The sequence below is a fragment of the Ambystoma mexicanum genome, chromosome 4q (genome assembly GCF_040938575.1).
Source record: "Ambystoma mexicanum isolate Mex_15411 chromosome 4q, UKY_AmexF1_1, whole genome shotgun sequence".
Lineage (NCBI taxonomy): Eukaryota > Metazoa > Chordata > Amphibia > Caudata > Ambystomatidae > Ambystoma > Ambystoma mexicanum.
The window spans coordinates 686,326,871-686,353,797 of NC_090928.1; the positions used below are offsets into that span (position 1 = coordinate 686,326,871).

The 26,927-nt window shown below is 45.6% G+C and overlaps 1 protein-coding gene across 1 annotated transcript in view; it reads left to right on the top strand.

The window, feature by feature from the left end:
• CHGB (chromogranin B) overlaps nt 1-26,927 on the top strand; it is a 318,820-nt gene that overhangs the window by 209,368 nt on the left and 82,525 nt on the right. The window contains exon 4 of the mRNA XM_069608269.1: nt 4,044-5,863. Coding sequence (XP_069464370.1) covers nt 4,044-5,863 — 1,820 coding nt within the window. The remainder of the gene's footprint in view (nt 1-4,043; nt 5,864-26,927) is intronic.

Sequence of the window (26,927 nt, forward strand, 5' to 3'; positions counted from 1 at the left end):
ATAGGTCTGGACGCCCTGTGTTCCTTGTTTAATGTCCAGCATTGCTTCATAAATTGAATATTGAACTTCTGAGCCCTCAAAGCAAGCTTTAAAGTTCTGAACAAATAGATCCTAATCGCCTACCAAAGGATCCTGGTTGGTTACTAGGGAAGTACCCCAGGCCAACGCACACCCTACAAGGTTAGCAATCAAGAATCCTACCCTAGATCTTCCGGTCTCAAAAGTCTTAGGCCTGAAGGAAAAGTAGACAGAACAGGCATCCAGGAACTCTTTCATTAGCTTGGGATTGCCATCATATTTGCCGAAAGGGAACGGCATGGGAGGCAGGCCGTCTCTCCCTTCCTCTCTAGTCGCAGCCTGTTGACGAAGAGCTAGGTTCTCTGCGTGTAGGGTTTGCACCTCAACCCTCAGTCTTTGGATTGCGTTACGTAGTTCTTGGTATTGCTTCAACGAAGCCACCTGTACTCGCTGGCCTTGTATACTGTCAACCCCGGGGAAAATTATTTTAAAGGATGCACCAAGCACTGATTACTTCATGCCTCAGTATCAGTTTTTTTAATTGGTGTGTCAACCCCGGGGAAAGCTTCCCGATACTCCTCCTCACCTGGGTCTTCGATGGAGCTGTCTTGGGTCTCGGAATCTTTCTTCTGACTTAGTTTCTTCTGCTCCTTCGTCTTCCTTTCTTTCTTTTGGTGCAAGTAGGGGCGAGCTCCCGCGGAGGCCACCTTGACAGGAATAAGATCCAAGTCTAGAGGACCCCAGAGGAGCAAACCCCCAATCAGGGAAAAAGCCTTTCAGGCACAAAAAACCATGGGCAGTTGTAGGTCTGGTGCAAGTAGTAAAAGTTTATGCTAAAGGTAGTTCTGATGCAATTCGTCTTCCTAGGCAATGAGTTTCTTTCTCAGTTGTAACACGAAGACCCAAGGGAACCAAAGTAGAATCACAGCTGCAGTTGTCTGCTCTGTGCCAGCAGAGGTAAGAAGGTACCAGAGTAGCAGTCAATGGCAGATTCAGGAAGCAAGTCGTTGATAGCTACGCTGCTCAATAGACTGCAGGAGGCTTGCCAGTGGACAGAGAAACGGTGACTAAAGTAGCAGAAAGGGGGAATACCACAAAAGCAGGACTCCACTGTAAAAATAGTTAGAACGGGGCTAGAAGAGAGTATCAAGACTGAAGCCCTACAAGGAGTAGGAAGAACGAGAAAACAGTAGGTATAACGCAAACCAAAGAAGGATCGCAGGACAGATAGCAAGAGCAGGCAAAGAGGAAGAGCTAAACAAATGAAAATATACAATAGAATCCACGCTAATAAAGTAGAGAGCCAAATAAGAGCGAATGAAATAATATATATAAGTATGCACGGTAGAGACCGGCAAGATAAAAGAGACAGAATGGTGTAAAGTGGGAAGTCGTAAACCCGCAAACCGTTACCTTAGAGAGAAGAGTGCACCTGAGCGTGCAGGAGGACATCGATGGAACGTAGAAAGGTCGGAAGGCAACAAGGGAAGAGTAAACAAGAGGATTGCTAGAATGCTGTTGAAACAGGAACCGGCAGCGTTTCACCAAAGGACGGATACAACGCAAGGAAGCAACATTCAGTGCACAGTATTATGGTAGCGGTGACCATCTTGGGAAAGGTCTAGACCGTCCAGATGGCACAATGGGAAGCCATTTTAGGAGTACTTCCATCTCTGCCAGTACTTCCAAGGGTGGTGCATGACATGGTGATTGTATTCATAATGTTCTTCCTTTAACTTTAAAGTTAAAGGAAGAACATTATGAATACAATCACCAATTAAAAAACTGATACTGAGACATGAAATAATTAGTGCTTGATGCCTCCTTTAAAACAATTGTTTGTAATTATTACATGTAGCATAATGCACCTCTTACCCTAGGTACCGAAATCCCTGCACACATTTATTTGAGAATGTAATGTTCTCAGAGAACATCCTCTGACATTCATTTGTATTAGGCTGCATTTAGACTCTCAGAAATTGGATTATAGCAGAAACAATTGTAGAAGACCAATCATTGACAAGAAGCGTACTACATTTTTCAGAATTTCTCTCGGGGTCAATTCCTAAAGCTGAAAGCAGGTCTAGTGACCACATATTTGTGGCAACTAGGGACCCATTTTAGCAACCTCAAGTAATGTCGCTTGTGGGAAGTGATCACTCCCTTTTGGTGAACCAAGCACAAAATATACGCATACAACCACGTGCTCCTGACCTATAAAGAAACGTTCTTCAGACTTTCTGCTGTGACAAGGAGGGGCCAACAGGGAAGGGCTTAGGGAACATTCATTTCAGGTGTGAAAATGCCAATCATTTAATTTCCACGAAATCAGGCCTTGCAGATTTACCCCTACTTATAATACGACAGATACATCTGGTTGGAACTAGACCCTTAATTATTTACTAACAAATCAGTAAGGCTTTATTATGACTTGTGTTAAAGTAATGGGCCACAGATCTCAAATGCTCTAGGAGAACAAATAGAGACTTCAGACCCCTTTTACTGTAAGTCTTGTTGAATGTGCTAATAAATATTTAAAACAAATTTGACATGTCTATTGAAGGGAATCAACAGTGTTTCGGTTGTTCTATAAAGCTCATCCAACTTTCTTCTGGCAAAACAAATATACAAAAGCAAACACAACCAATGAGAGTAATATTATTGTTGCACAGTTCTTTATTTTAAGTCTAAGAGAACAAAAATATTGCCTTATTTATTTCTTTAAATTTCATCTTTAAGAAGCCAGAGTTCAGCTTACTTCACTTTTCTGCAATATTTTAAGATTACAGTTAAAAAGACAAAGGTACTGTCTTTAAATATTTCACAGAAAGTAGCAGATTATTGCACCTAAATGTATCACCCCAGAGGTTATTTCTTTATTTTTTTCTTTTTATTTTAGCATTTTTAATGTGCTCACACAGCCCGCGGGCATCGAGGCGCTGTTACACGAATTGATTGTTTTTTTAGTTGCGTAATTGTTTTTTGTCTTAGTTGCGTATTTATAACGTGCTTAAATACTCAGAGGTTTCTAAGCGGCGACCCAGGGATCAAACCTGTGTTGCTTTGTGTCGTCTTGCTTCCAAGGCGAGCACGTTGCCGCTAAGCTATCCTACGGGACTAAGGTTAGATTAATGTTCTGTGCAAAATGTGTAGTCTTGCTAGGAGCTATTCTTTACACATGGTCAGCCTAACAAAAGCTCGATGATTCAAACTGTGACGGAGCATCCATGAATGTACGCACTCTTAAAATGCCCCACTGCAAATCCAGCAGTTTATGGGCACGCGCACTTCCCCTAACAATCCTATCACCAAAGCAGTTGCACTAAACGTGTTGTGTTCTTGCATTACTGGTTGATTTCTGTTCCTTCTAATGGACCCAGAAATATCAGTGTAGGTCTTTGCTGCAGTAGATAACATAAATAAACATTATGTTTTAAGAGAAAGATACAATGCAAATGGTGTGTGTTACATGTCTTACTCTAACAGCCTCATTTTAAATAAGGTATGAAATGGGATGGATGGAAGAAGGCAGAGACAAGCTCATGCCTTAATATCCCCACGAGCAGACCACGGATGCGGTCACAGAAGCTGCCCATCCACTACAGGAAATATCAGTCTCATTTAAAATGAGCGTCCAAACAGTAAGAGAAGTGTTTATGGGGCTCTCTGGAACACAGACTACGAATAAGCAGTTTTGAATAGTCTGCGTTCTAGTATTTTTTAATAATTGTTTTTTTTGTTTTTTTGTTGTTTTTTTTCTCTCTCATTTCTTTATAATTGTTAATGTCTTCATCTTTATGTAGCCATGAATCTCATAGATTTTCTACACAGCAGCAAGAACATAAAATGAAAGTTTCTCTGTTGATCACACTGGTGTCACTTAGAGCCGGATTCACAGAGCGTTTTCCTATGGGATTGCGCCATTATAAAATGCTTCTGTGAATCAGGCCATTAATTTGCAAATACTGCCTCATAGAATCTCTATCCTTGTTTCTTCTGTTTAAACTTGTGGCTTTCCATTTTAGGTGGACAGCATGTAAAAGAAGAAAAGAAAAATGGAGGTGAAGAGATGCAGTATGATCAGAGACTCTTACAAGTGCCAAATGAAGCGGAAATACAACAGCACATGAATGACAAAGGGCATCAACAAAGCGAAGAGGAAGTGAAGAGACACATGAAAGAAAGTGACGAGAAACAACACCTGGAGGAGGAGGAAGACCGCAAAGACGAGGAGGAAAAACGGCATATCAAAGACAAAGATTTTTCCGAGGAAGACGAAGCACACGAGGAAGACAGGAATGAATCTTCGAAGAAAAGGAGTGGGGAAATAGAGGGAGAGGGTGTTGATAACATGCATCACCACAGCCAGGAAAGAAACAAAGAAAAGATACACCACAATGAAGATTCTGAAAACCTCCAGCATCAATACCTCGATAAGAGACCTCATTCTGCCGGTGGAAGCAGGGAAGAGTACTCCGATGAAGAGAAAGAAGATAAACGTTCTGCTTCTTACAAACATTCTGAGGGAAGGATTCACAGCAGTGAAAAGAAAAGTCGTGGAAGCGAAGAAGGAAGCACTGAAAACCACCCTCATCAGTTAAAGCGACATGAGTCTCACCTGCCAAAAGAGGACGAAGAATCTGATGAAAGCGAAGACGTGGAAAAGCGATACTATCAGCCAAAATACTACCAAAGGAAGCACAAACTCCACAAATCCACCGAAGACAAGAGGATCAACCACTCAGACAAAAGAACCATAGATGAGGATTCTGATGAATCGGACGATGAGGAAACAAAATACATGGTGAAGAAAAGCTACAAGGCCCCAAACTATGACAAGGAACCTTCTGGAAATTATCATCATCCACGTCATCACGAACAAAGAAACTCTGATGAGAGCCACAGTTCTGAGGAAGTCGAGAAAAAGAGGCACCAAAGCCTGGTAAGCGAGGAAGAGTGGCCGAAGAGGAATTATGGGGAAGAGAACAGTAAAGAGAAGCGATATGACAGTGGAGAGAGCGAGGAAAGGAGCCATCACTTTGAAAAAAAGAGACAGCCTTATATGCCTCATTGGGAGCTAAAACCTCATTATGAGGAAGAGAAACAGCACAGTGATGAGCGGCTGGGAATAATTGGCAAACCATACGCTAAGTCAAGTGCTGAAGAGAAACGACATTACAGCGAAGACCAAGAAGATGAAGAACCAGGAACCCAAAACAGCAATGAGAATAAAGAAGAAAAGAGGCACTACTTTGGAGAAGAGAGCATGGGTGAAGAAAAACGATACCACCCTAGTAACTTTGCTGTGGCGCAAGACATAGACAAAAGACGACATAACGAAGAGGCTAAAAGCGATGCAGAAGAGAGTGAAGAGCATCTGGAGGAAATGAAAAGTCAAAATAGGGAAAACTACAAACCATATTACAATGAAGACATTGACAAACGAGCAGTGCGTCAATATAGTCCATACAACAAACAGCTGTGGTGGAACAGCCGACGCTTTGAAAAAAGGAGTAATGTGGGGAGCCAAAATGTAGACAGTGAAGGCTTGAACAAGCACAATCGATTCCTGCCAGAATACAATGATTACGATTTGTGGGAGAAAAGACAACTCATGGATGGCATGAACCCCGACTACATTGAGAAGAGAAACCCAGCGAGAATGCACAAGTTTGACATCAAAAGACAGTATAACCGGATGGATGAGCTGGCCCAGCTCTTAAATTACAAGAAGAAATCTGTTGAGTTTCCAGACTTGTACAACTCTGAAGAAGGGTTAAAAAAGCGACACTTGATGCCGTCGAGAAGGGGAAATCTGATCCAGAGGCCACTGACAGCGGAAGAGGTAACTTTATGATTATCCTTTTTTGAATCTGTGCCTTCCCTAATTGTGTAAGGATATTTCAAGACCACTGTCTATAGAATAATGGCAGTTAGAATTAAAGATCAACATTGATCATGCACGGGACGAGAGCAAAGTTAAGAGGAGATTCAGGTAATACCTAATCTGCCACCTTTGACGATTGATTGGAAAGCAGAGATGTTCTATAGTGCAGTGTGCATGCTTGCAAATCTGCTTATTAATCTACGGGACCAAAAACATCCACGAAGAAGGTTGGATAGATGATGTGCTGGGCGTAAATGATAAAAGGCACAGTGTGTACATATGCTTTATCTTCTGCACATTGCACGGTAGATATGCTTTTCTACTTTTTCACTCCTCATGACTCTGTTATTTGTAAAAAGTGTGACTAAAGGCGGTACAGCTAACAAAAGCACATTGGTATAGAGGTATTATTACAACTCATAGGGTACTAAAATGTGTGCTATGTGAGGGTGAGTTCCATACATTCAGGGTGTAATACCTGTAGATGTAGTGGAAGACACTTAATCCATGTTGAATTTGTATGGTTGAAGCGGTATGTACTCCTTTTGTAACAATTGGAAAAGCACAACCTCATTCTGTAGAGTCTAATAATCATTCATTCATTTTTTTTATTTGAGCATTTGTACAGCACACAAAACCCTCAAGCATCAAGGTGCTAGTTAAGCACAGGGGATAGGGGGAGAATGGGAGCGGATGTAGGGAGGGGGTTCGGTGGGGAGGTAGTTAGAGGAGTACAAATCAGGCACATGGTTGTCGGCAAGAATATAGTTCAACTATTCAAAATGGTGCCAGCCCATGGTCAATGAAAGAGCCTGGTTTTTGATTGTCTTCTGAAAGGCCAGTACGGCGTTTCAGCACGTAGGTGGGAAGGTAGGTTGCTCCACAGTCGGGCATCAATGACTGGGAAGCTAGAGCCTCCTGCTCTGGTGCGCTTGAAGCACAGGGTAGTAAGTCTATGGCTGTAAGATAGTCTAGCTGGTCGGGATGAGCTGGTCTTGGATATTCTCTGCGACATGTACAGTGGTGCAGAGTTGGATAGACAGCGATGAGTAATGGAAAGTATTTGAAAGTTGATCCTTTCTCTTACTGGGAGCCAGTAAGTCGCCTTTCTGTGAGCTGAAACATGGTCATGTCTGCTAAGTACCATGGCAGCTTGGATAGCATTGTTCTGGGTGGTCTGAAGTTTGGTTAGGTTGCGTACTAACGTGCCAGCGAGAAGGGAATTGCAGTAGTCAAGGCGCAAACCTAGTACTGCTCAAGCAATTGTTATGTGGTCTTGTGTGGAGAGGAGGAGTTTGGTCGCGTTGAAGAGATTTATGGTGTAGACGGCTGAGGAGGCGATTGCGTTAACCTGGTGGGTCATGCAAAGGCTTGAGTCGAGATAAACACTGAGGGCCTGATTCATAGAAACATCTGTGGGGAAAATAGGGTACTTGCACGCCAAACTGCATGCTTAATCCCATTCCTCGATTCATGGAATCGAATGCACAGGATATTCCTAGGACTTGCGTGGATTTCGTGCATGCTTGGCACAGCTCTGCAAGCGGCTGAATGCCTTGCGCGAGACTCCACACAGAGCGTGGGCAAGGCCAGCGCAGAAGGTGGAGTAGGGGGCAGAACTTGGAAAATTAGGAAGAACAGGGGAAAAAGTGGGCGTTACGAGGGATGGGCCGCATGCAGTCCATGTCATGCACACAAATGCGTACGGCAAAGTGTATTCATGGATGTGACATTGCAACCTCTCACTTGAAAATGCCCACACAAATCCTTCCATCTCTCCGCCATCCGAAGGCCGGGATAAGGACACTTGCGCATAGGATTTGCAGCACGTAGGTGAGTTTGCATGTCGGATTTAGGGGTCCATGCATGCAGACGGGGTTCTGATCGGGGTGCGCGTACACTGCGTAGTGGTGTGCTGGGCAGGTTTATGGGGATTCGCATGCAGAGTTTTACCCAATTTACGAACTGTCGTACGCATGTTGTCGGGGTGCCGGCAACAGTTGTGGAGGACCCTGCGCAGGGTCCCCGAGATGCAAGCCTGCTTGCGGGGGACCCATGCACTGTTTGAAGGGTGTGTGTATTTGCGCCAGGGTGAGTGCGCAAATATAGCTGTTCTGGCTGTTTATGCTTTGCGTGGGGGCGTGTCAGGGGTGTTCCGGGTGCGACTAGCGAATACAGTTGCTTTGCGCTGTGAATGCCATGAATACACAGGGCACGCATTTTTTATTCCACGTGAAGTCTCGTGCACAGGAATTGCGGGACAAATACGCACTTTTACATGAATGGGGCCATGAGTGTTTTAACTGCCGGTGAGACAGGGATGGGGCAGACGTCAATCGTGAAGGTGCAGTAGGCTAGGGCGAGTTTGGCTAGGCGGGTAGGTGCACCTATGATCAGGATCTCTCTCTTCTCATCATTGAGACAGAGTGGTGCGTGACCATCCAAGTTATCATGGACGGCATTGCTGAATTGAAAGAAACTTGAAATCTTCTCTGAATCCAACTTGGAAAATATTGGTAGCAGTCCTCAGAATAATTAAATTAAGCAAAGAAAATGGAGTTGGCACACATATTAACAGATGGCGAAACCGATCGGTTGATTACTGTACTACCTGAAGATTACTGTTGGTGCTTTTGTGATATTACTGAAGGAAATGATCGTCAAGTCAAGGAACTGGTCACTTTCAAGTCCTGCAAATAATCTGCCCACGCACTGGAAGGCATGTGGAAATGCATGAGAACACAATCCATTAGTGAAAGCCCCTGAGCCTGATAAAAAATGCATAATCGCGTCATATTACAAGCACATGCAGCCCTGATCTGTGCATACATCGACTTTTCTCCTAAACCTTTCAGAGATCTATTTGCTGTCCCCTTGATACTTTCTTTATGGCTCTTTTAGTAGCAATTTATGCTCAATCATTTTTGTGAAATATTGTTTTTATTATTTGCCATGTATCTGGTTGAATTCTGTTTCAATATTTTTTAAAAATCTAATTAATCTTGTTTTTGTTCCTGCTTCACATCGGAGAGATGGAAACTCCAAATCTCTCCTGCTCTCCAGGCCCGGACTGTTTGTAAAAAAAAAACGTAATCCCGCCTATCTCCATGTTCGCCATCTCCTGTGTCCTTCTTCCCTAGTTCAGAATGCTCGAACCAGGGCTTTTAGTGGGCCGGGGCCTGCCGGGGCTGGGCCCCGGCAGGCTCCGAAATTTCGTTTTGAGGCGGGGCCCTGCCCGGCCCAGTAATCTCCCCTGGCAGCCCCGGCCACTACACGAAAAGGCATTTTTTTTTACAGCCTGAAGCGCTCGCTCGTTTGCGAGAGCTTCAGGCTACAGAAAAAAATGCCTTTCAGCCATAATGGTGGCGCCGCACCTGCGAGGCATCCCTTTAATCAAGAGGTTCCCGTCGGCCGGCGCCACCATTATGGAAAAAACGTGAGACCGCTGAAAGCAGCAGCCTTGCTTTCTAAATACTGGAGCTGCCGCGCATTCGCGGGAGTTTCAGTATTTAGGAAAAAGGCCTCTGCTTCCAGTGGCCTCACCCTTTCAGCCTTAATGGTGGTGATGTCCCTCCCCAGCTGGCGAGGGGTAGCACCACCATTAAGGCTGAATAGGCAGGCGCTGTCCCCTGCCAGGCAAGCCTACACAAAATAAATGCAGAGATCAGCACCCCCTCCCCCATAGGGGAGAGGGTGCTAATCTCTACAAAAGGCTGCCTGGCAGGGGTGGCAGTAGCCCACTGAGCCGGGGCTCGTCAAGGGGGCGTGGCCTAACGGCCCATCAAGACCCCCGCTGTTAGGCCACGCCCCCTCGATGAGCCCCGGCTCGATTTGTAGTGCCACTTAAGGCACTGGGTCGAACCATGCTTCACCTGTTACCCAAACCCTATGCTCATCGGTTTACTTCTCCATATCTCCTCCAACCCAACCAGTGCACTCCTTGTTATTGTGGCTAAGATTCAGTGCTCCTTCAGTCCTCGTCTTACTGTGTAACTGCTCTTTTCATAAAGAGGTTGTGACTCTATGCTCTATGGGTTGTTTACTACGCTACCTCACATATAAAGGGTAGCTTTCACTCGGCTTTGCTTGAGCAAGAGTCTGTTTACATGTGGATTTTTATTTTACATGTGGATTATTATTTAATATGAAGTGGAGTGCCATTTTTAACAGAAATGTAATTTAGGGTTCAATTATTTTACATGAAAAATTCTCTGGTCTGCATTTTATTGAAAGGTGTTCACATGTTCTTTGATGTTTACCACCCTCGAGATTCTCCTCAAATTCACAATACGCTATGCGCGCTCCCCATCTGACTTGACAGATTTAACGGTCATGTTGAGTGCAGAGGAGTTAACAGCTACCATTCGACTAACTAAAAATGGATGTCCATTGACTGTCTTTCCTAAATTGGTTAAAAAATGCATTATACGGGGGCGTGGCCAGCCGAGGACAACGAAGGATGTCTCCTTGGTGAGCTCTGGGTTCTCCTTCCCTGTCCTAATGCCCTAAAGCCCTCTAAAATACGAGGAATACCCAAGAAAACGGCTCTTCGGGTCCCCGCAACTATCGGGCGCACCTTGTATAGCGGGTGGGCTTGGAGAACCACTTGTCGAGGAGAAAATTGCCGGCAACTCGAGGACCCGAGAGCTCCCAAGATGGCGGGCGCAATATGTGGAGAGGTCCGGGGGCTCTTCAGACCGCCCCTGGAGTGGTGAAGAGCTGACTGCGGCTCGGTCTGGGGGTTCTCTTGTGAGCAGACAACGAAGAGCCTCGCCGAGGGGCGTTGGGACTCGGAGACAAGCGTTGGCGAGCTAGGTGTCGCTGCCCGTCCCCCGTTGCCGGGCTTGGCTGGCATCGCCGTGCTGAAGGAGTGAAGCGGGACGGGAGCCCATTAGGCGGAATGCCCCGAGGAGGCGTGCGCGGATGTAGCGCTCCGGTGATTGTCCGCCAGAGGAAGAGGCGAGCTGTCCGCCGGGGACCTCGCACGGACTTGCGCTGCTGGGCCGCCTTTCCCCCCCTCCTCTGCCTGGCTGGGGGTCCATAAGTGAGGGGGAGGCGAGGCACGGAGGCCCGCTGACCAAGGTGCACTGTGGTGGCTGGCGGTACGGCATGGTCCAGAGCGTGTACACTGGTGGGAAGGCGAGGTGTACAGCGCCCTGGTGTCTGCCCTTCCACTTCGGGCACAATCTGCTTTTTAAAAGGAAGCAAATATGGGTTTTTTCGGCTCAAATCAGATACCACTGGCCTCAATGAACCAACGAGATGATAAACACTCGCAACTTTGTGAAACTCATGACTACTGATAGGATAACACATATTATTATCTTGGATCTTATGAATGTGTGGAAAAGTATTTAAGTACCCAGAGCCTTAGCAGCGGGAGGAGTGAAGCAGCGGATAAGGCAAGAGGTGAGGAGGCGTGCTATAGCGGAGAGTGCCCTGGACTTGTATGTTGCGGAGCGGGTAGCGGTGGCACTGGTGCTGACTGTGCAGTGCTGGGGCTTGAGTGAGGAGATCCCCGAGGCTCACAGAGGGTTTCCCCCTGGACTGGTGTTGCTGGCGCCGAGGGGTCGGAGTGGAGACAACCTTAAGAGAGAGTCTAGGTTGCCCTGGAGGTCCCCACAGTGTGGGGGACTTGATCCTGGGGAATAACATTCAGCTGCACTGGAGCGGGGAGGTGGAGTGGAGGAGCACAACTTGAGGATCCCTTACATATAGGGACACCGCAGATCTTTGGCGACCCACCCTATTTACCACTGGTGGCAGAATGTCTAGGCAGGCAGGAAAGCCCAAAGGCTCGGGATCCGGGGATATTAAATCCATGATGCAGTCTGCGGAGGCCCAGAAGCGCAATCAACTACAGGCGGAGGCTCAGATCCACTCACCCCTTTGGGGGTCTTGGAGGATGGCGTAGATCCACTGCTTCGCAGATCAGACTTATTAGCAATGTTACAGGAGTTGAAGAAGGACATCAGAGATAGCGTCACTGACTTAGCCAAGTCGATTGCTGATCTTAATAAGGGAATTGTGGCGGCTGAAAGGAGGGTAAACGAGATGGAGACAACAGTAGCTGAACACAGCCATGAGCATGAAGAGCTAGCACAAAGGATCCGGACCCTCGAACAGCAAATGGAACGGGTCCAGGACAGACAGGAGGATGCAGAAAATAGATCTCGGCGGAATAATATACGTATTCGGGGGATTCCGAAATCTGTTCCCGATGGAGACCTGCACCAATATGTGACGGAGCTGTTCCGTCACATCCTGGGTCCAGATACTGAGAGGGACATTGTCCTGGATCGGACTCATAGGGTCTACTCATCGCTCCAGCTAAAGAAAAATTTGATCCTGGATGTTTTAACCCGAGTGCATATGTTTCAGCTGAAAGAGCTCATCATGCGAGCCGCAAGGGAGAAAGAACCTATAAGCTTCCGCTCTACGCCCATTCTTCTGTTTCAATATCTCTCCCAAGCCACCTTGAACAAGCGGAAACGGTTGTGGGTCGTCACGGACTGGCATCGGACAAAGAACGTTTGCTATCATTGGGTATTCCCGACTGGTCTGCGCTTTGACTGGAAGGGACAAAGATACACGATCACGAAGGAGGAGGAGATGGACGAGCTCATGGGAGAGACGGAAGGCAGCGAGGGCAAGGACCAAGCAAGTTCCCCGCAAAGGAATGAGGACAGAGAAGATCCTTCAACAAAGCAACAATGGAAATCAGTGCGCCCTCACCAAAGAGGTCACAGGAGGGATCCTAAGGCCGGGGACCCGGTCTGAGTGGGGGGGCATTGCTGCCCCGCAGGCTGGCTGGAGCATTTTGGATTGAGCCCTGGCAGAGCCGCGTTTCGATTCTATATGTTTTGAGGGTATTGGAGATTGGAGCAATGGTTGTATAAGCTTGTGTAAAAGAGGGGGGCGGGACGGGGAAGGAGACTAGACCCTAAATTTCCTGGGGAGTGATACACCCGGTGATATTTCAAGGTACAGTTATGGGGTCTGGGTTTGTTAATGTTCGAGGGGTTAAATTATGTTGGGGTGTTGAGGGGGGGACGGTTGAGTACCCTTGTGTGGTGGAATTTCTATATGGGAAGGTTGCGTGGCCTAGGAGAATGACCCAGTTGGAGAATATTGCATTGGGCATGTTGTTATGGTATATGAATGGCTGAACTAACCTTAGTCACATTAAATGTCCAGGGGCTTAATTCCCCAGTCAAAAGAAAATCGATTTTGACTAGGCTCAGGGACATGCAGGCCTCGGTTGTTTGGCTACAGGAGACCCATTTGCTCCCGGAGGATGAACACAGGTTGCGGTGCAGGGCCTTCCCGGTACAATTATTTGCCTCTAGTGGTACAAAAAGAAGGGGTGTGGGCATCCTCTTGGCTAAAGGGATCCAATTTGAGAAACAGTTTGTAAGGAGGGATCCAGAGGGCCGTTATCTGATGCTAGGGGGATTATTGATGGGCCAACAGGTCACGCTGATGGCGGTTTATGCCCCCAATGACCGGCAAGATCGCTTCCTATTAGAGATGTTACCCAAAATTGCAAAGGTGGGAGTGGGAAGGATCATGATTGGGGGCGATTTTAATGGGGTGATGGAGGCGACACTGGACAAAACTCTTCCTGCCACCTGCAGTGACTCAGTGTTTAGACGGGCCTTAGCTAAATTCCTTAGGGATTTGCATTTAATAGAAACGTGGCGATTCTTTCACCCCTTGGAAAGAGTGTACACCCACTACTCGGCAGTACACAGAGGGCATTCTAGAATCAATATGGTCTTGATTTCAGATTCCCTGGTTCCGCAGGTCACAGGCCTGGATATTGGGGTGCGGTGCCTCTCAGATCATGGCCCGGTTTCCCTAAAGATGGAGCCTCTTACCCCACAGCCGTCGACTCGCAGGCCTTGGCGCCTAAATGAGGTGATCTTAAAAGATCTAGTCCTGAGAGCAGATATAGAGAGAGTCCTGAGGGACTATTTTCAAGACAATGTCACACGGGAGGTGGACTGGGCCACAATCTGGGACACAAGTAAAGCCGTGGTACGGGGCGAGTTCATAGCGCATACAGTGGGATATGTCAAAAGAAAAGATGGTGTGAAGCCGGAGTTGGAAGCCAAGATCAAGGAAGCAGAGGTGGAGTATAAGAACAAAGGCTCACAAAAAACCTGGAGGGACTTGAAAAAGGCCAGAGCCGCCCTAGAAATGTTACTCGCTGACGAATCTGCACAACTCCTTTTATGGAGAAAGCAATCTTATTATATACATGGGGACAAAGCCAATCATTTTTTAGCGGCTAAACTGAGGTGGCAGAAAGCCCGGAATCATAGTGTACAGCTCAGAGACCGGGATGGGAACCCGGTGAGGGGGGAGAAGGAATTGGAAGGGGTTATGCTTTCTTACTACACCAATATCCTAAGGGGGGAGAACCTAGAAAAGGAAGCACAGGCGTCCTTCTTGGACCGGGTAACTCTGCCACAACTTAGTGAGGCATAGATTAATGTTGGAAAAACCCATATTAGCAGAGGAAGTGTGGGAGGCAATAGGGGCATTAAGGGGTCATAAATCTCCAGGCCCGGACGGATTAAGTAACGCGTACTATAAAACCTTCAGACCGATCTTGATAGGCCCTCTAACGAACTTGTTCAATTTCATCAGGGACTCGGGGCGAATCTCAGGGGATATGGGCCCAGCTACCACGGTCCTCCTGCTGAAGCCAGATAGGGACCCTTTAGATTGCGCCAGTTATCGCCACATCTCACTATTGAATGGGGATGCAAAAATCTACTCTACTGTATTGGCCCGTAGGTTAGCAAGAATCCTCCCCAAAATAATACACGCCGGCCAGGCAGGCTTTGTAAAAGGGCGGCACACATATGACAATATACGCAGGGCCGTGGATACGATAGAGTGGGGGCGGAGGACTGGGCAGAGGTTCTCGTTGTTAGCATTAGATGCCTCCAAGGCTTTTGACAGCTTGCATTGGGGATATCTGCAGCTTGTCCTGGAGAAGTTTGGTTGCGGACCGGCATTTATACGCATGGTAATGGCCAATTTTGTGAACCCGTCAACACGGCTGCTGATCAACGGACGGCTCACAGACAGCATTCCTATCCGTAGGGGCACAAGGCAGGGCTGCCCATTGTCCCCATTGATCTTTGCCATGGCCATGGAGCCGCTGGCGCAACGAATCCGGGCTGACCAGGGTATCCTAGGGGTGGCGGTTGGGATGGATGGTTCTCAGAAGGTGGCCCTCTACGCAGATGATATCCTTTTGTTCATGAAAGACACAACAAATTCCCTCCTGAGCTCTATAAAATTGCTGGCTAAATTTGCTGAAGTTTTGGGGTTTCAAATTAACTACCCTAAATCTAAGGCACTAAATATTACAGAGGCTGTCGAACAGGTATCAGAGTGGAAGAACCGATATCCCTTGAAATGGGAACAGAAAGCTATAAAATACCCAGGTGTCCATTTGACCCCCACTTACAATAGGCTTTATGGGGCTAATATCCCGGGTCTTTTGAGCTCCTTGTCGCAAGACCTCAAACGTTGGGATTTGCAGGAGCTGTCATGGCTGGCACGTATAGCGGCAGTCAAGATGAACCTGCTTCCTAGGTTTTTATACGTGACTGGTGCCCTGCCGTTACGTATACCAAACCCAGCAATTAAAAAGTTGCAGGCAGAGGTGATGTCCTTCATCTGTCCCGGGAGGATAGCTCAGCGGCAGCGAATGCGTCTTGGAAGCAAGACAACACGAAGCAACATAGGTTCGATCCCCGGGTCCGCGCTTAGAAACCTCTGGGTGTTTAAGTGCGTTTTAATACGTAACTAAGACAAAAAAAAAACACAATTAGCAACTAAGAAAAACAAACAATTCTTGTAACAGCGCGGGCTGTGTGAGCCCTTTATAAATGTAAATAAATAAATAAATAAAATCTGGAAGAGGAAGAAACCAAGGGTTCCCAAGAAAGTCCTATTTAGACCGCAAATTCTGAGGGGCTTGGGGGTTCCGGACTTCCGTAGGTATTTATGGGCAGTACAGGTGGCCCCCATGTTGCAATGGTCACCTAGGGACAATCAAAATAGGTGGGTGATCTTGGAGAAAGTAGCTTCGAAGATGCCTCTGGAACACTTGGGCTTCCTCGCAAGTAGACATAGAAATAAAGGGGGCACGCTATTGGAGTCTTCCAAGGCCACCCTGTGGTATTGGGACAAAGCACTATGTGGGAATAAGGTGAGGGTGGGGGGAGGTCCGCTTACCCCGGTAGCTCATAATCCAGACTTTACGCCAGGTCTGCAGAAATCTTTTTGGAAGCATTGGGGAGGGAAGGAACAGGCTCTGGTATTGGGGGATCTGTACTCGGAGGGTGAGCCGTTAACCTTCGAATGTTGTAAAGCTAAATTCCAGATACCGGAGACGGAACGCTTTCATTACGTCCAACTCCGACACTGGATCACCAATGGGAAGGTACGAGAGAGAGCTGTAAGGGCCCCCACAGGGCTGGAGCTTACGATGCAAGAGGGAAAGGACGAGAAAGGGGTGTCAAGACTGTATCGGCTGATGGGGGGAGCAGACCTGGAGGAGATCCTTCCATACATGCAAAAATAGGCTGAGGAAGTGGGTGGACCTGTTTCGCGGGAGTCATGGGGCCGTATATGGCATCGCGCTGCTAAGGGTTCTAAATGCACATTAATTAAAGAGGGAGCGTATAAGCTTTGCCTTCGTTGGTACATGACACCACAACGAATGTATTCCATCAATGCAGACTATTCCATCCTTTGTTGGAGGGGCTGTGGGCAACCCGGGGATTTAATTCATATGTGGTGGAGGTGCCCGGTGGTGGAGACCTATTGGAAGGAGATTCTATGTCATATAAAGGATATAACCGATACCCAATTGCCATTTGACCTGGTGGTCGTCCTGTTGGGCGATGCAGTGGAGGGGAGCTACGCCAACTCAGGATGCAGGGCTGGCCTCATTACTCACATGCTGAGCGCAGCAAGAATCACCATAGCGCAGGCATGGAAGAATAAACAATGGCCTGTGGTGGCTGCATGGTGGGTGATGGCCATGGAGAAAGTGACAGCAATTGTTGAATGCTCCTAATCGAAATACATCAATACCTGGGCACCGCTACATGACTTCATGGACGACAGGGATCAAATGTACTTTAAACCCAGGTTGCTTCACAATGTCGCTATCCTATAACTGGAAATACCTGAGTGGCGGGAAGGTTGGGGAGTGGAGGGTTCTCCTAGGAGGTTGATTATAGACGCTATATTCCACACAAATGTTAAAGAGTTCTTGAAGCGGGGGGGGGTTTGCGGAGGGGGTGGGGGGTTGTATTGTTGTACTAGTTAAATTTTAGCAGCAAATTGCACCCCAGATGAGGGTATTTGGCGAGAAGGATGCTAGCGGCATTATCATTTGAGATATATATTTTTTTTCCTTTCTCTTGATAAATGATCACTTGTAATTCATTCTGCTGAAAAATAAACACAGTTGTTAAAAAAAAAACATTATTCATTCATATTCCTAACCAGGATCCTTTTTGCTAGGTGCCACCAATATACACATACCTCAGTCATATGTCTTCAGGTTAAGTTCTTCAGATCTCTATTTGAATCAAAAGGAGCAGCCTTGGGCCCTGCTTCCTTCTTTAAATCACTTTCGAGACAGCACAGCCACTCTTGAGTCATTTGCCAACCACTACAAGACCCAACAGAGCTCCCCGTTGTTATTTTACACTCTCTTTGAGCCACCGACTCAATGATTGCCTGTCTTTACCCATGCTTTGTTGACCCGTTCACTGCTGCCAAACCATTAGTGACATAAACTCCAAGATTCCACTATAATCTGCCCGAGCATTGTGAAAATTCCCTACACAAAGAAGGAAATGGGCAACTTCAGAAGAACTGTGGGAGGACATGATATCCTACAATTCTTAATGAAATGATTCTCCAGCCATTCCCAAATTGTATGCATAAACTATGCATATCTTTCAAGCTAGTGGCGTACACACCTGACAGCTGGTATGGGGAGAGCAGAGAGTAATCAGTCAGAAATGTATGTAATGAAGAGGAGCATAACCAGCAGATCAGGAACTGCTGAGGAAGAACACCCATCCAAGTAAGGAGAAGGAAGGTAGGAGCAGAACCACCAGTGAGCGGAATACAAACCTAAAAGGAAAAGGAAAAACGAAAAAAGGAGAGTTCAGCTTCCAATATTGCCTGTACATGGTCTCATTTTAAAGTTCTAATCTTACTTGAACTGGTAGTAGGAGAATCTCACACAAGAGTGAATGTGCCAGTCAGTCAAATAACTATATTCCGATTAAAAATGAATCCATTTAAGTACAAACAATTAAAATAAAACACAAGAAACTATAAACAAGATCAATAAAATATTTCAGATAAAACAGACTCTGAGCCTCATTACGTGTTCAGCGGTGTGGCCAAAAATGGTGGTAAAGCAGTGGTAACAGAGGTACCACTGCGTTACTGCTGCAATACTGTATTACTGCTCTGTCGAACTACAGGTTGATGCTATTTCAGCGGCTTGACGGTTGAAATACCGCCAAACTTGTAATGAGGCCCAGAGTGACTAAATAAGATCATTAAGCAAGTATCAAATTTGTTAGTGATTTCCTGAGACTCAAGGTACATTGCAGGTATTGGAGTAGATTCCAGGCCACCACATGGGTATTAGCTGTTAGAATAAAAACAAAAGTTGAGCTACACTGGCTAAAGTTACGTAATGTCAATTTCATTGTTCTACCCTGAGCTGGGCAGAAACATAAAAAATGCATAAGATCTTCAGTTTCAGCATCACGTAATTAACAGCCTGCATCGTTTGAAATTACCATTTGATCTCTTGACCTTTTAGCAGTGACCATGACTCGCTCTGGTTATCAGGACTCACTCTCTTTTGAAATTAGTCCACAAAAGATATTTTGAAATTGTGGATGTGGACAAAAGAGCATTCGGATCATTGGACGTTTTTTCAACTCAATTTGTTCAATTGAAATGAGCAGTGAGATTCTGCAATATTGCTTTCCTACAGGGAACAGTAATGATAGAATGATTAAGTAAGCAATCTGCAGCATGTATTTCAGTCAAACGTTTCTTACCGTAAGAGATCCAGGGAATTGACAAATAGTTTGCCTCAGACTGTAGAATGTGAATTAAAAGCAAACGGGTCAGGTTAGCTTTCATATTTTGCTATACTCTGAACCACAATTTTATTAGCTCAATACAAATCTCGTCTTCGATATATTGCATCCTCAGTTCTGTGTGTATGGCAAACGTAGAAGCTGAGTTAGGTAGACCTAATGAACACATACAAAATCGATTCTCTTCTAATTGAAAGGCCTTCACATCTGCCATTGCCCATAGAGTTTGCCATACCTAGCAACTGATTTAGCCTTGGGAGAGTATATTCTCAGCATTAACAAAATGTAATACACCCCCACACGTCTCTGGCAGTTTGGGTATGGACTGCTGAATAGGTAAAACCCAATTCAACCTGAAGGTAAACTTCAATCCAAAATAGTCATAGCTCATGCAAACTTTAACTATGTCAGGCCCTGCAAAGAAGATTGGGAGGTTACATGCTCTGCAACTAGCCTGACACACCAGAATAACCAGTTTAGAAGCATTGATGGATAGATGCAAATTGGACATAAAGCCGACGTAGGCAGTAATCAAAGCTTGTAATGATCATGGGGTTCTTGGCAGTAACAGAGTATCATTGGCATACATTAAAAGCGTGATCAACATGCCACGCAATTTAGGAACATCTATGTGAAGTTCAACCAAAATGTTGTATAGATTGTTGACATATAGAGAAAACAACAGGGGGCCAACAACACAGCCCTGGCGCACGCCGGCACCAACTGAAAACCATAGTAAACCCTGACCTTTGCCTCCAGATCTCAAACAGGCAATGTTGCTTGTATGTAACATGACTCAAACATGAGCAAGCTCATCGGGATAGCCCACTAAGGCCAAGATGGACTACAATTTTAACACAGCCGGTAATTTGAGCATGCACGTTCATAAAGTACAAGCTGAACTAACAGCGTTTTATTAACGTGAAGAACTCTCACACTTCTTCTTTTTTCTGAAATTGTAATAGGGTCTGATCATTGGACCCCCTGAAGAAGGTGCTCTGTACTATAAGTACATACATGCACCGACATGTGTATACACCAATCAGCACACAGAAGATGATTATGGACATGTGTCTTCCAAACTCTTCCTTCAAGCAGTGTGTGTCTGGTTCTCTCTATGAACACGTTGGCTACAGTTTGAGATATCCCTATAGTCCAAAAGACCCAGACCTCAAAGGTCTACTTGTGAATTTGAGCTTAGGGACTACAAGAAATGGAGCAAGCAACGAAAGATTAACTTGTCCACACATAAGCAGTTCTTTAGTCCACTGAACCCTGCTCGAATTGAAATCCCAGAGGAGATTGCTCCTCATAATCAATGTGGGAATTTCCTTAACACTATTAAGATTGTATTGATTGCTTTCATATATGTGTTTTGTTTGCAACCAACTAGGACCGCATTTATGAAAATGTTGTACTAAGAATTGCAAGTGAAATATATCATATGCTGTTTTATTTTCACCTACATGAAGTATATGTGTCACGGTTAATTTATGTCTTTGCACCACATACTCTGTATATATATAAATTGCTCCTGCAAATATACGGTTGTTCTACATTTCTGTCATTCCTTTTAAACTTTCTCTTGTTTGGCATACAGAGGACGCACACTATAGTAGTTTGGCCAAGGCTGTCCTAATGAATGGACATTGACCTTGGCTGACACCAAGAAATGTGACGAGTTCTACATTAGTCCCTTTGTCCAATACCAAGTGATGACATAGACAAGGACAAGGTTGGAACAAGTTCAGGCCCCCACTATGTAAGGAGGAGCTTCATTTTAAACCTTGAGAATGGGAAAGGGGACAACCTTTTTTTGCTGTTGGACTACAATTTTAGCCAATTGACCCTATCGAATGCCGATCTTACATCTATAAAAGCTAAACAGAACTTTTCTTTTTTAAGGTAGTTATAGTTTGAGATTATGTGGTACAAATTAAGCGTCTCGTCATGGTTTCCTAGCCCTTCCCTGAAACCTAATTGGGTCGGTGCAATCTTGGAGTCTAGCCAAGATTACCCTATCAAAGGTTTTGAAAGGGTGGTGAAATTTTAGGGCCCTTTTTTATAAAGTGGGCATATAATAGCTTGTTACGAAGAATCAGGAAATGTACCAAAAGTAAGCATCAAATTAAAGCCTACTGTCAATAAAATGACCCAAAAGCCCTCTTGTCCAGGAAATAAATCTACAGGTATGCCGCCTGGACATGGAGTCTTGGTCAAAGATTGCTTCTTTAGAGCAGCCATCAACTCTTCTATAGAGAATTCTATTGAAGATGACACAATAGAAGGGCCAATGTCAGTGGAAGATCGAAGAGTAACAGACTCAGGCGTAGTCAGAACCGTATCAATCTTTTTATACAATGAGAAAAAATTATCAATCCAGTCCAAGCAATGAACAATTGTTTCAGGCAAATGGGCTTGAGTTAAATGTTTTTGAACACCATTCACCAATTGCCAAAAATGCCTATGGTCATTAATCATTGTGGCTTCAAAGAGTTCTCCCCAAGCCAATAAATCAATGTTTTTCCCATTGAATTGTCGTTTTTATATACAGAGATCAGGGCAAATAATAGAGGTTCTGTTCAAAGCTGGGGCCCTTAACACTTTTAAGAGATTCTTCTATTCAATTCTACTGGGCTGGTCAAACCAGTCCTTTTGTTTGTTTTTTAAGAGTTAAAATATTTGACTGACTTAAAAAACACAGCTGAAACAATTTAAGAAGATCTAAGAAACCACAGATGACATCGTAAACCAGGGCATCTGGATCAAGGATGTTTGTAATCAACTGTTTGTTGAATATGATGTCATGAATAAAAACATTCTACCTGGTCTCATCGCATCTAATGTTTTTACATACCCTGGTCCCCACATTATTCTCTGTGTTAGGGAGAATTATCATAAATGGCTGATTTCCCTTACCTAATGAGTGCCTCAGCAGTGTTGCTGGATTTTTAGGATTAATTTTTTCCACCTGGTAAGAGTGTGAGCCTTTGTTCCCACTCTTACCTGTGTTTTGCTGTGTGTGTTTTCACTTTTTGTGTGATCATGAGCACTGGAGCCTCACCCACTCCATCGCCTCATATTTTCATGTGTGTTACACAGCACCTTCAGTGCAGTGACACCAGGTTGTCTTTGAGACTTCCCCACAAATCCATTTTCTGGGGCTGACTACTGTCCCCTCGAAAAGGGTAAAGTTGCCATTATTTTTACTTTAGTCACTTTAAACCACAGACGCAGTACACCCCATTTTACATGGAGTATTGGAAAGGGTTAACTCTTATCCCTTTTTGTCTGTACCTCTTGGAGCATTGTTTCGCTCCCTTTACATTAAGACTTGGCTGGTGGCAGTGGTAACTACCCTAACTTTCCTACTGCGATTATCTTATATAAACGTGGTAATGTTTTAGGCTATTATATTAGCCTCGAACATAAACCGCTTGACCAAATACATTTTATTTTTGCTCCGGGTGGGTTTAGTCGCCATTTCTTTTTGTTAAAGTCTTTCTCGTGTTTTTCTCTGCGTGCCAAACCAGGGATGATTCCTTTGTTCACTGTCTTTTCACGGGCTTCTGCATAGAAGCCCTCCTTAAGGCGCCTGAAAGTCTAGGTAGGCAGGAAACCCAAGTCGCACTCCTATTTGATTGGCTGAGGGGACTGTCCTTGCCAGGACAGCCACCATGCTGTGTGATTGGCAGCCAGGCTGTATGAATGGGGGAACCTGCATAAAAAGCAGGTCTCTGGGAATGGAAAGGCAGAGTCGCTGCTGGAAGGAAAGAACCAATGAGGAACTGGCTGAAGAGGACCCCTACAACGACTGAACCGCCTGGTGAAGCCCTGCTGCAGGTCCGAATCTCCAGAATCTCACAACAGAGAAGATCCTCCAGGAAACTTCTTCCCTTGAGCTCGTGGGACCAACCAGTTCACCCAAACTGCAAGCCAGGACCCCTCCTCTGGTTGAATTTGCTGAACAGAGCTACAGTGGGCCAGATAGCCAGGAAGGTCGTACCCTGCTTGGGTTTTAAGGAGCGCACCTTTTATTTGTTGCTTTGCTCTGCTGCTGGTTTCTTCCCTGGGTAGTGCAGGACCCTCCAGTCTTCCTACTTCTGATCAGTCCGACAGTCGCTTCAGGAACCGTGACCCTGCAGGAACTACCAGGAACTTCCGCCTCAGCTCCCTCTCCATTTTAAGGTACTGTGCAAAACCGGTTGACCGTTTCGTTCAACCGCAGTGAAAGTGTTTGAAATCTTTCTCCAATCCGGGGGCTTGTCCTTCTCTTTGTCATGATGCCTACCCCCGGAGCACCAGGCCAGGCCCAGCACCCCCGGAAGCAGGCATCATGCCCTCGGGTAAAAGCCCAGCGGCCCCTTATAGGGGCTCTTTGGACTCAGTCCTGGCGCCTTTGGCGCCAGGCTCATGTTGGACATCAGTCCTGGCGCCATAGGCGCCAGGCTCATAAAGGGAGGTGTTTTGTGCACTTACCTGATGCAGACCATGCTGCACGCTTCAGTCCTCCCTGAGACCTGAAAGGGACTATTTTTTCATAGGGACTATTTTTTCACTCGGGCGTGGCCAGGGAAGGATACATACCTAGTTGGGGAAAGATACATACCTGGGACTTCTTTGGAGGCTATTTAAGCCACGCCCAGACAGCAGCTCATGCTTCGCGTTGTTCTGCTTCCTGCAGCTTAACGCTCACTGTGTCTGCTCCTGCTCCTGGACTCCAGCCACGCCCGCCTCGAACCTGGAAGACCTGCAAGGAAGGAAGAGAAGAGAAAGGTGAAAACCAAGGACTATTTCAAACTTCTTACCTGCATCCGGAATCTTCTCGCCAGCATCCCTGAAGAAAGACTTCCATTTAAAAGCATTGCGTTGCTCGCTGCAGCGCCACGCTTCACTCACCTGTCCTCGAGACATCTCCCGGCTCCATCGCGGCTGTCAGCATCGGACGCCACATCTCTGCACCTACGGGAGAGAGGAAGAAACAAAAGGTGAGCAGAAGGAACACAGAAGGAAAGCCTGATTAACAGCCACAATACTTACCGGCTTTTCTTCCACATTTCGGGTTGGCGCCGCCCCGTTGGCAGGTACCGTACCCCGGCCCCTATGGGGAAAGGACAAGAGACATTTCTGGGGAATGATAAGGACATTTAGAGGGATCGTCCTCATCACTACTCACCTCGGCAGTTTAACCCCTCGACGCATCGCCTTCATTCTGCACCTGAAATAAAGGACAGATCACAGGTTAGAAAGACAACATAAAGGGGGCCTCACTTGAACTTTGAACTTTCATACTTACGGCGCATCGCTCAGGAAAGTCAAGTAGATTTTGCCAGCGCCATTCTGAAAACCAGTGAAGTAACTGGACGAACACGCGCCCCTGCACCAGAAGCAGGATGGAGAGTTCATCCTTCCAAACCATAAGGTGAGCTTAAACCGGGGTTTGGAGGAAGTTAGAGAGGAACGAAGGGGGAAGGGGGAAAGGGGGGAGCTAGCACACTATTCTGCAGACTGTTAATCCCCTTTCTCATCTGCAGAAGGATATTCCTACGGGCCAGGCAAGCACGATTTGGAGGTCCTGTCCAATCGGTGTTCCGGGTCCTGCGCATCACGCTAGAAGAGGCCACAGCAATCCAGACTAGACCAGCGCCCCGTGGGAACCAGGTGAGCGTTACACTCTTCTCTTTGAACTAACTTTTGTATCAACCAACCTCGTCCGGAAACCGTGCCACGAACTTTACCGCGAACTACCCTGAACTGTGTGATCTTGAGCAAAATACTTTTGACCCATTGACTTTGGCCCTAAGCCTTTTCTATCTGACCTCCTCACTGAAGTTCCTCTTGTTCAACTGCCCTAAGTACTTACCTGTTGGTTTGATCTAATTTCTAATAATTTTTGTCTTTCCCTCCCTTTTAAATTTCTAGAGTGCCATTTTGCTCCCACTTCATTTTGTGAGCTTAACTTATCTGGAAGTTAAGGGAAGTGGTGTGGTGTATTAAGATTGTGATTTTTGACTTGCTTATAATAGTGTAATGTTATACAACTGAAGAGTGAAATAAATGTATATGTTTTTACTTGAAAACCTTGAGTCAGTGTTTGCCTGAATCATAGTAATTGCTGTCCTTTGTGTAACTATCTTGTACTGCTCACTTACTCTTGAGATAAGTCTGGCTGCTCCGCTACTGCTACCACTTTAACAGTTTAGTACAGGCTTGTACCAAAGGTGAATTTGAGCTGTCACTTGTAGTCTTAATTGTGTGTGGTGTTCCCAAAGGGTACTGGATATAATTCGGCCTAACACAACACAAGGAATACAACGGCAGCAGTTTTAGACAAAGGCCATTTAATAGTAAGACTGCATGGTGGTCACTAAAAAGGTCATTCAGGGCAGTGAAATTACAAATTGAGGGCCATCTATTAATGGATACACAAAAACAGTCAATTGTGGAGACACTTTGTGACCTTAAAAATATAAGCCCCATTGCACTCTAAACTGAATGTACCATTCACACAGCGCAACCTGTACTCCATTAGCACCATAAATATGTTTGCACTCTCAGAATTAATTCTGGTGTCGAGCATTACTGGGGACGGTGTATTCAATATGCAGTCATCTGTATTAGCATAGAACGAGTCATTAAATCCATGACCCAATTTGGCATTAGAATCCCCCCTACCAGGATTATCCAAGTGGAATTCGTTGTAGCAGGTTCAGAAACAAAATCCAAGGCTTCAACCAAGTTAAGGAGCAAAGAGGTTTCTGTATAATGGCGGTTATGAACATTAATTAACATTAGGGCATCGCCTTGGGAATTTAACAATCTCACAATTAAAATATTATGGCTATCAAATGGTATCTGCATCACCTCTAATGATAATGAGGCTCTGATAAATATGGCTAAACCACCAAAACAACAACCATGGTTACTTACTTTTGTGGCTGGCGTAAGAAACGTGATAAAACCATCAAGGGATATATCAGAGGTCGGCCACGTTTCCTGTAACCATATTGTGTCATTCATAAGTACTGTGGTTCTAGTTTCTGGAATTGTAAGTTTACTGTCTACTCCCGTAATATTCGATGAGAGAAAAAATATAGAGGTTGAGTCATCGGTATTACAATTACTAGATTTAACAAGTGCATGATCTATTAGGGGCCATGGTGCAGGTAAGGGATGTAGTGTGGGAATAGAACCATTGCATGGATAACATTCTGAACAGACCACGGGCCTCATTACGAGTTTGGTGGTACATGGGTGCTAAATCCACCCAGCTACAACCAAAATGTATTACCATTAACGCCACTTGGTCCGGTGGTATAACTTCCAGATTACAAGTGGCAGTGGCGGTGTAAATCCCCATTTCCTTTACTCCATAAGACTCACTAGGACATTTTCGGTGGAATTTGGCGGAAAGCTGGCGGATGTACCTGCTGGTCATGGCTGGAGGTGAATCCTCCAACTTTCCACCAAATCTATATTTGGGGGCGGTAATGAGGCCCCATTCCTGGTCAATCTATCTCTTCAATTGTGGACAAAACCTCAAAGCAGTTCCCTGTTAGAATTAGACCAGTAAAATTTGGAGTAGATTTTGTACTGGTCGTCAGGTGGGATGGAATGAAGGTTTTCACTGGCGGTTCAAGCCTGTGTTCCTAGCCAACTGATTGGCTGGCTCCCCCCACTAGGGTACTAATATTTATTTATTCATTTATTTGTGTATTTAATTATTTATTTATAACACACTTAATACCCAGAGGTTTCTAAGCGCTGTCCAGGGGATTGAACCAGTGTTGCTCCGCGTCGTCATGCTTCCAAGGTCAGCACGTTGCCCCTGAACTATCCTCCCGAGAATC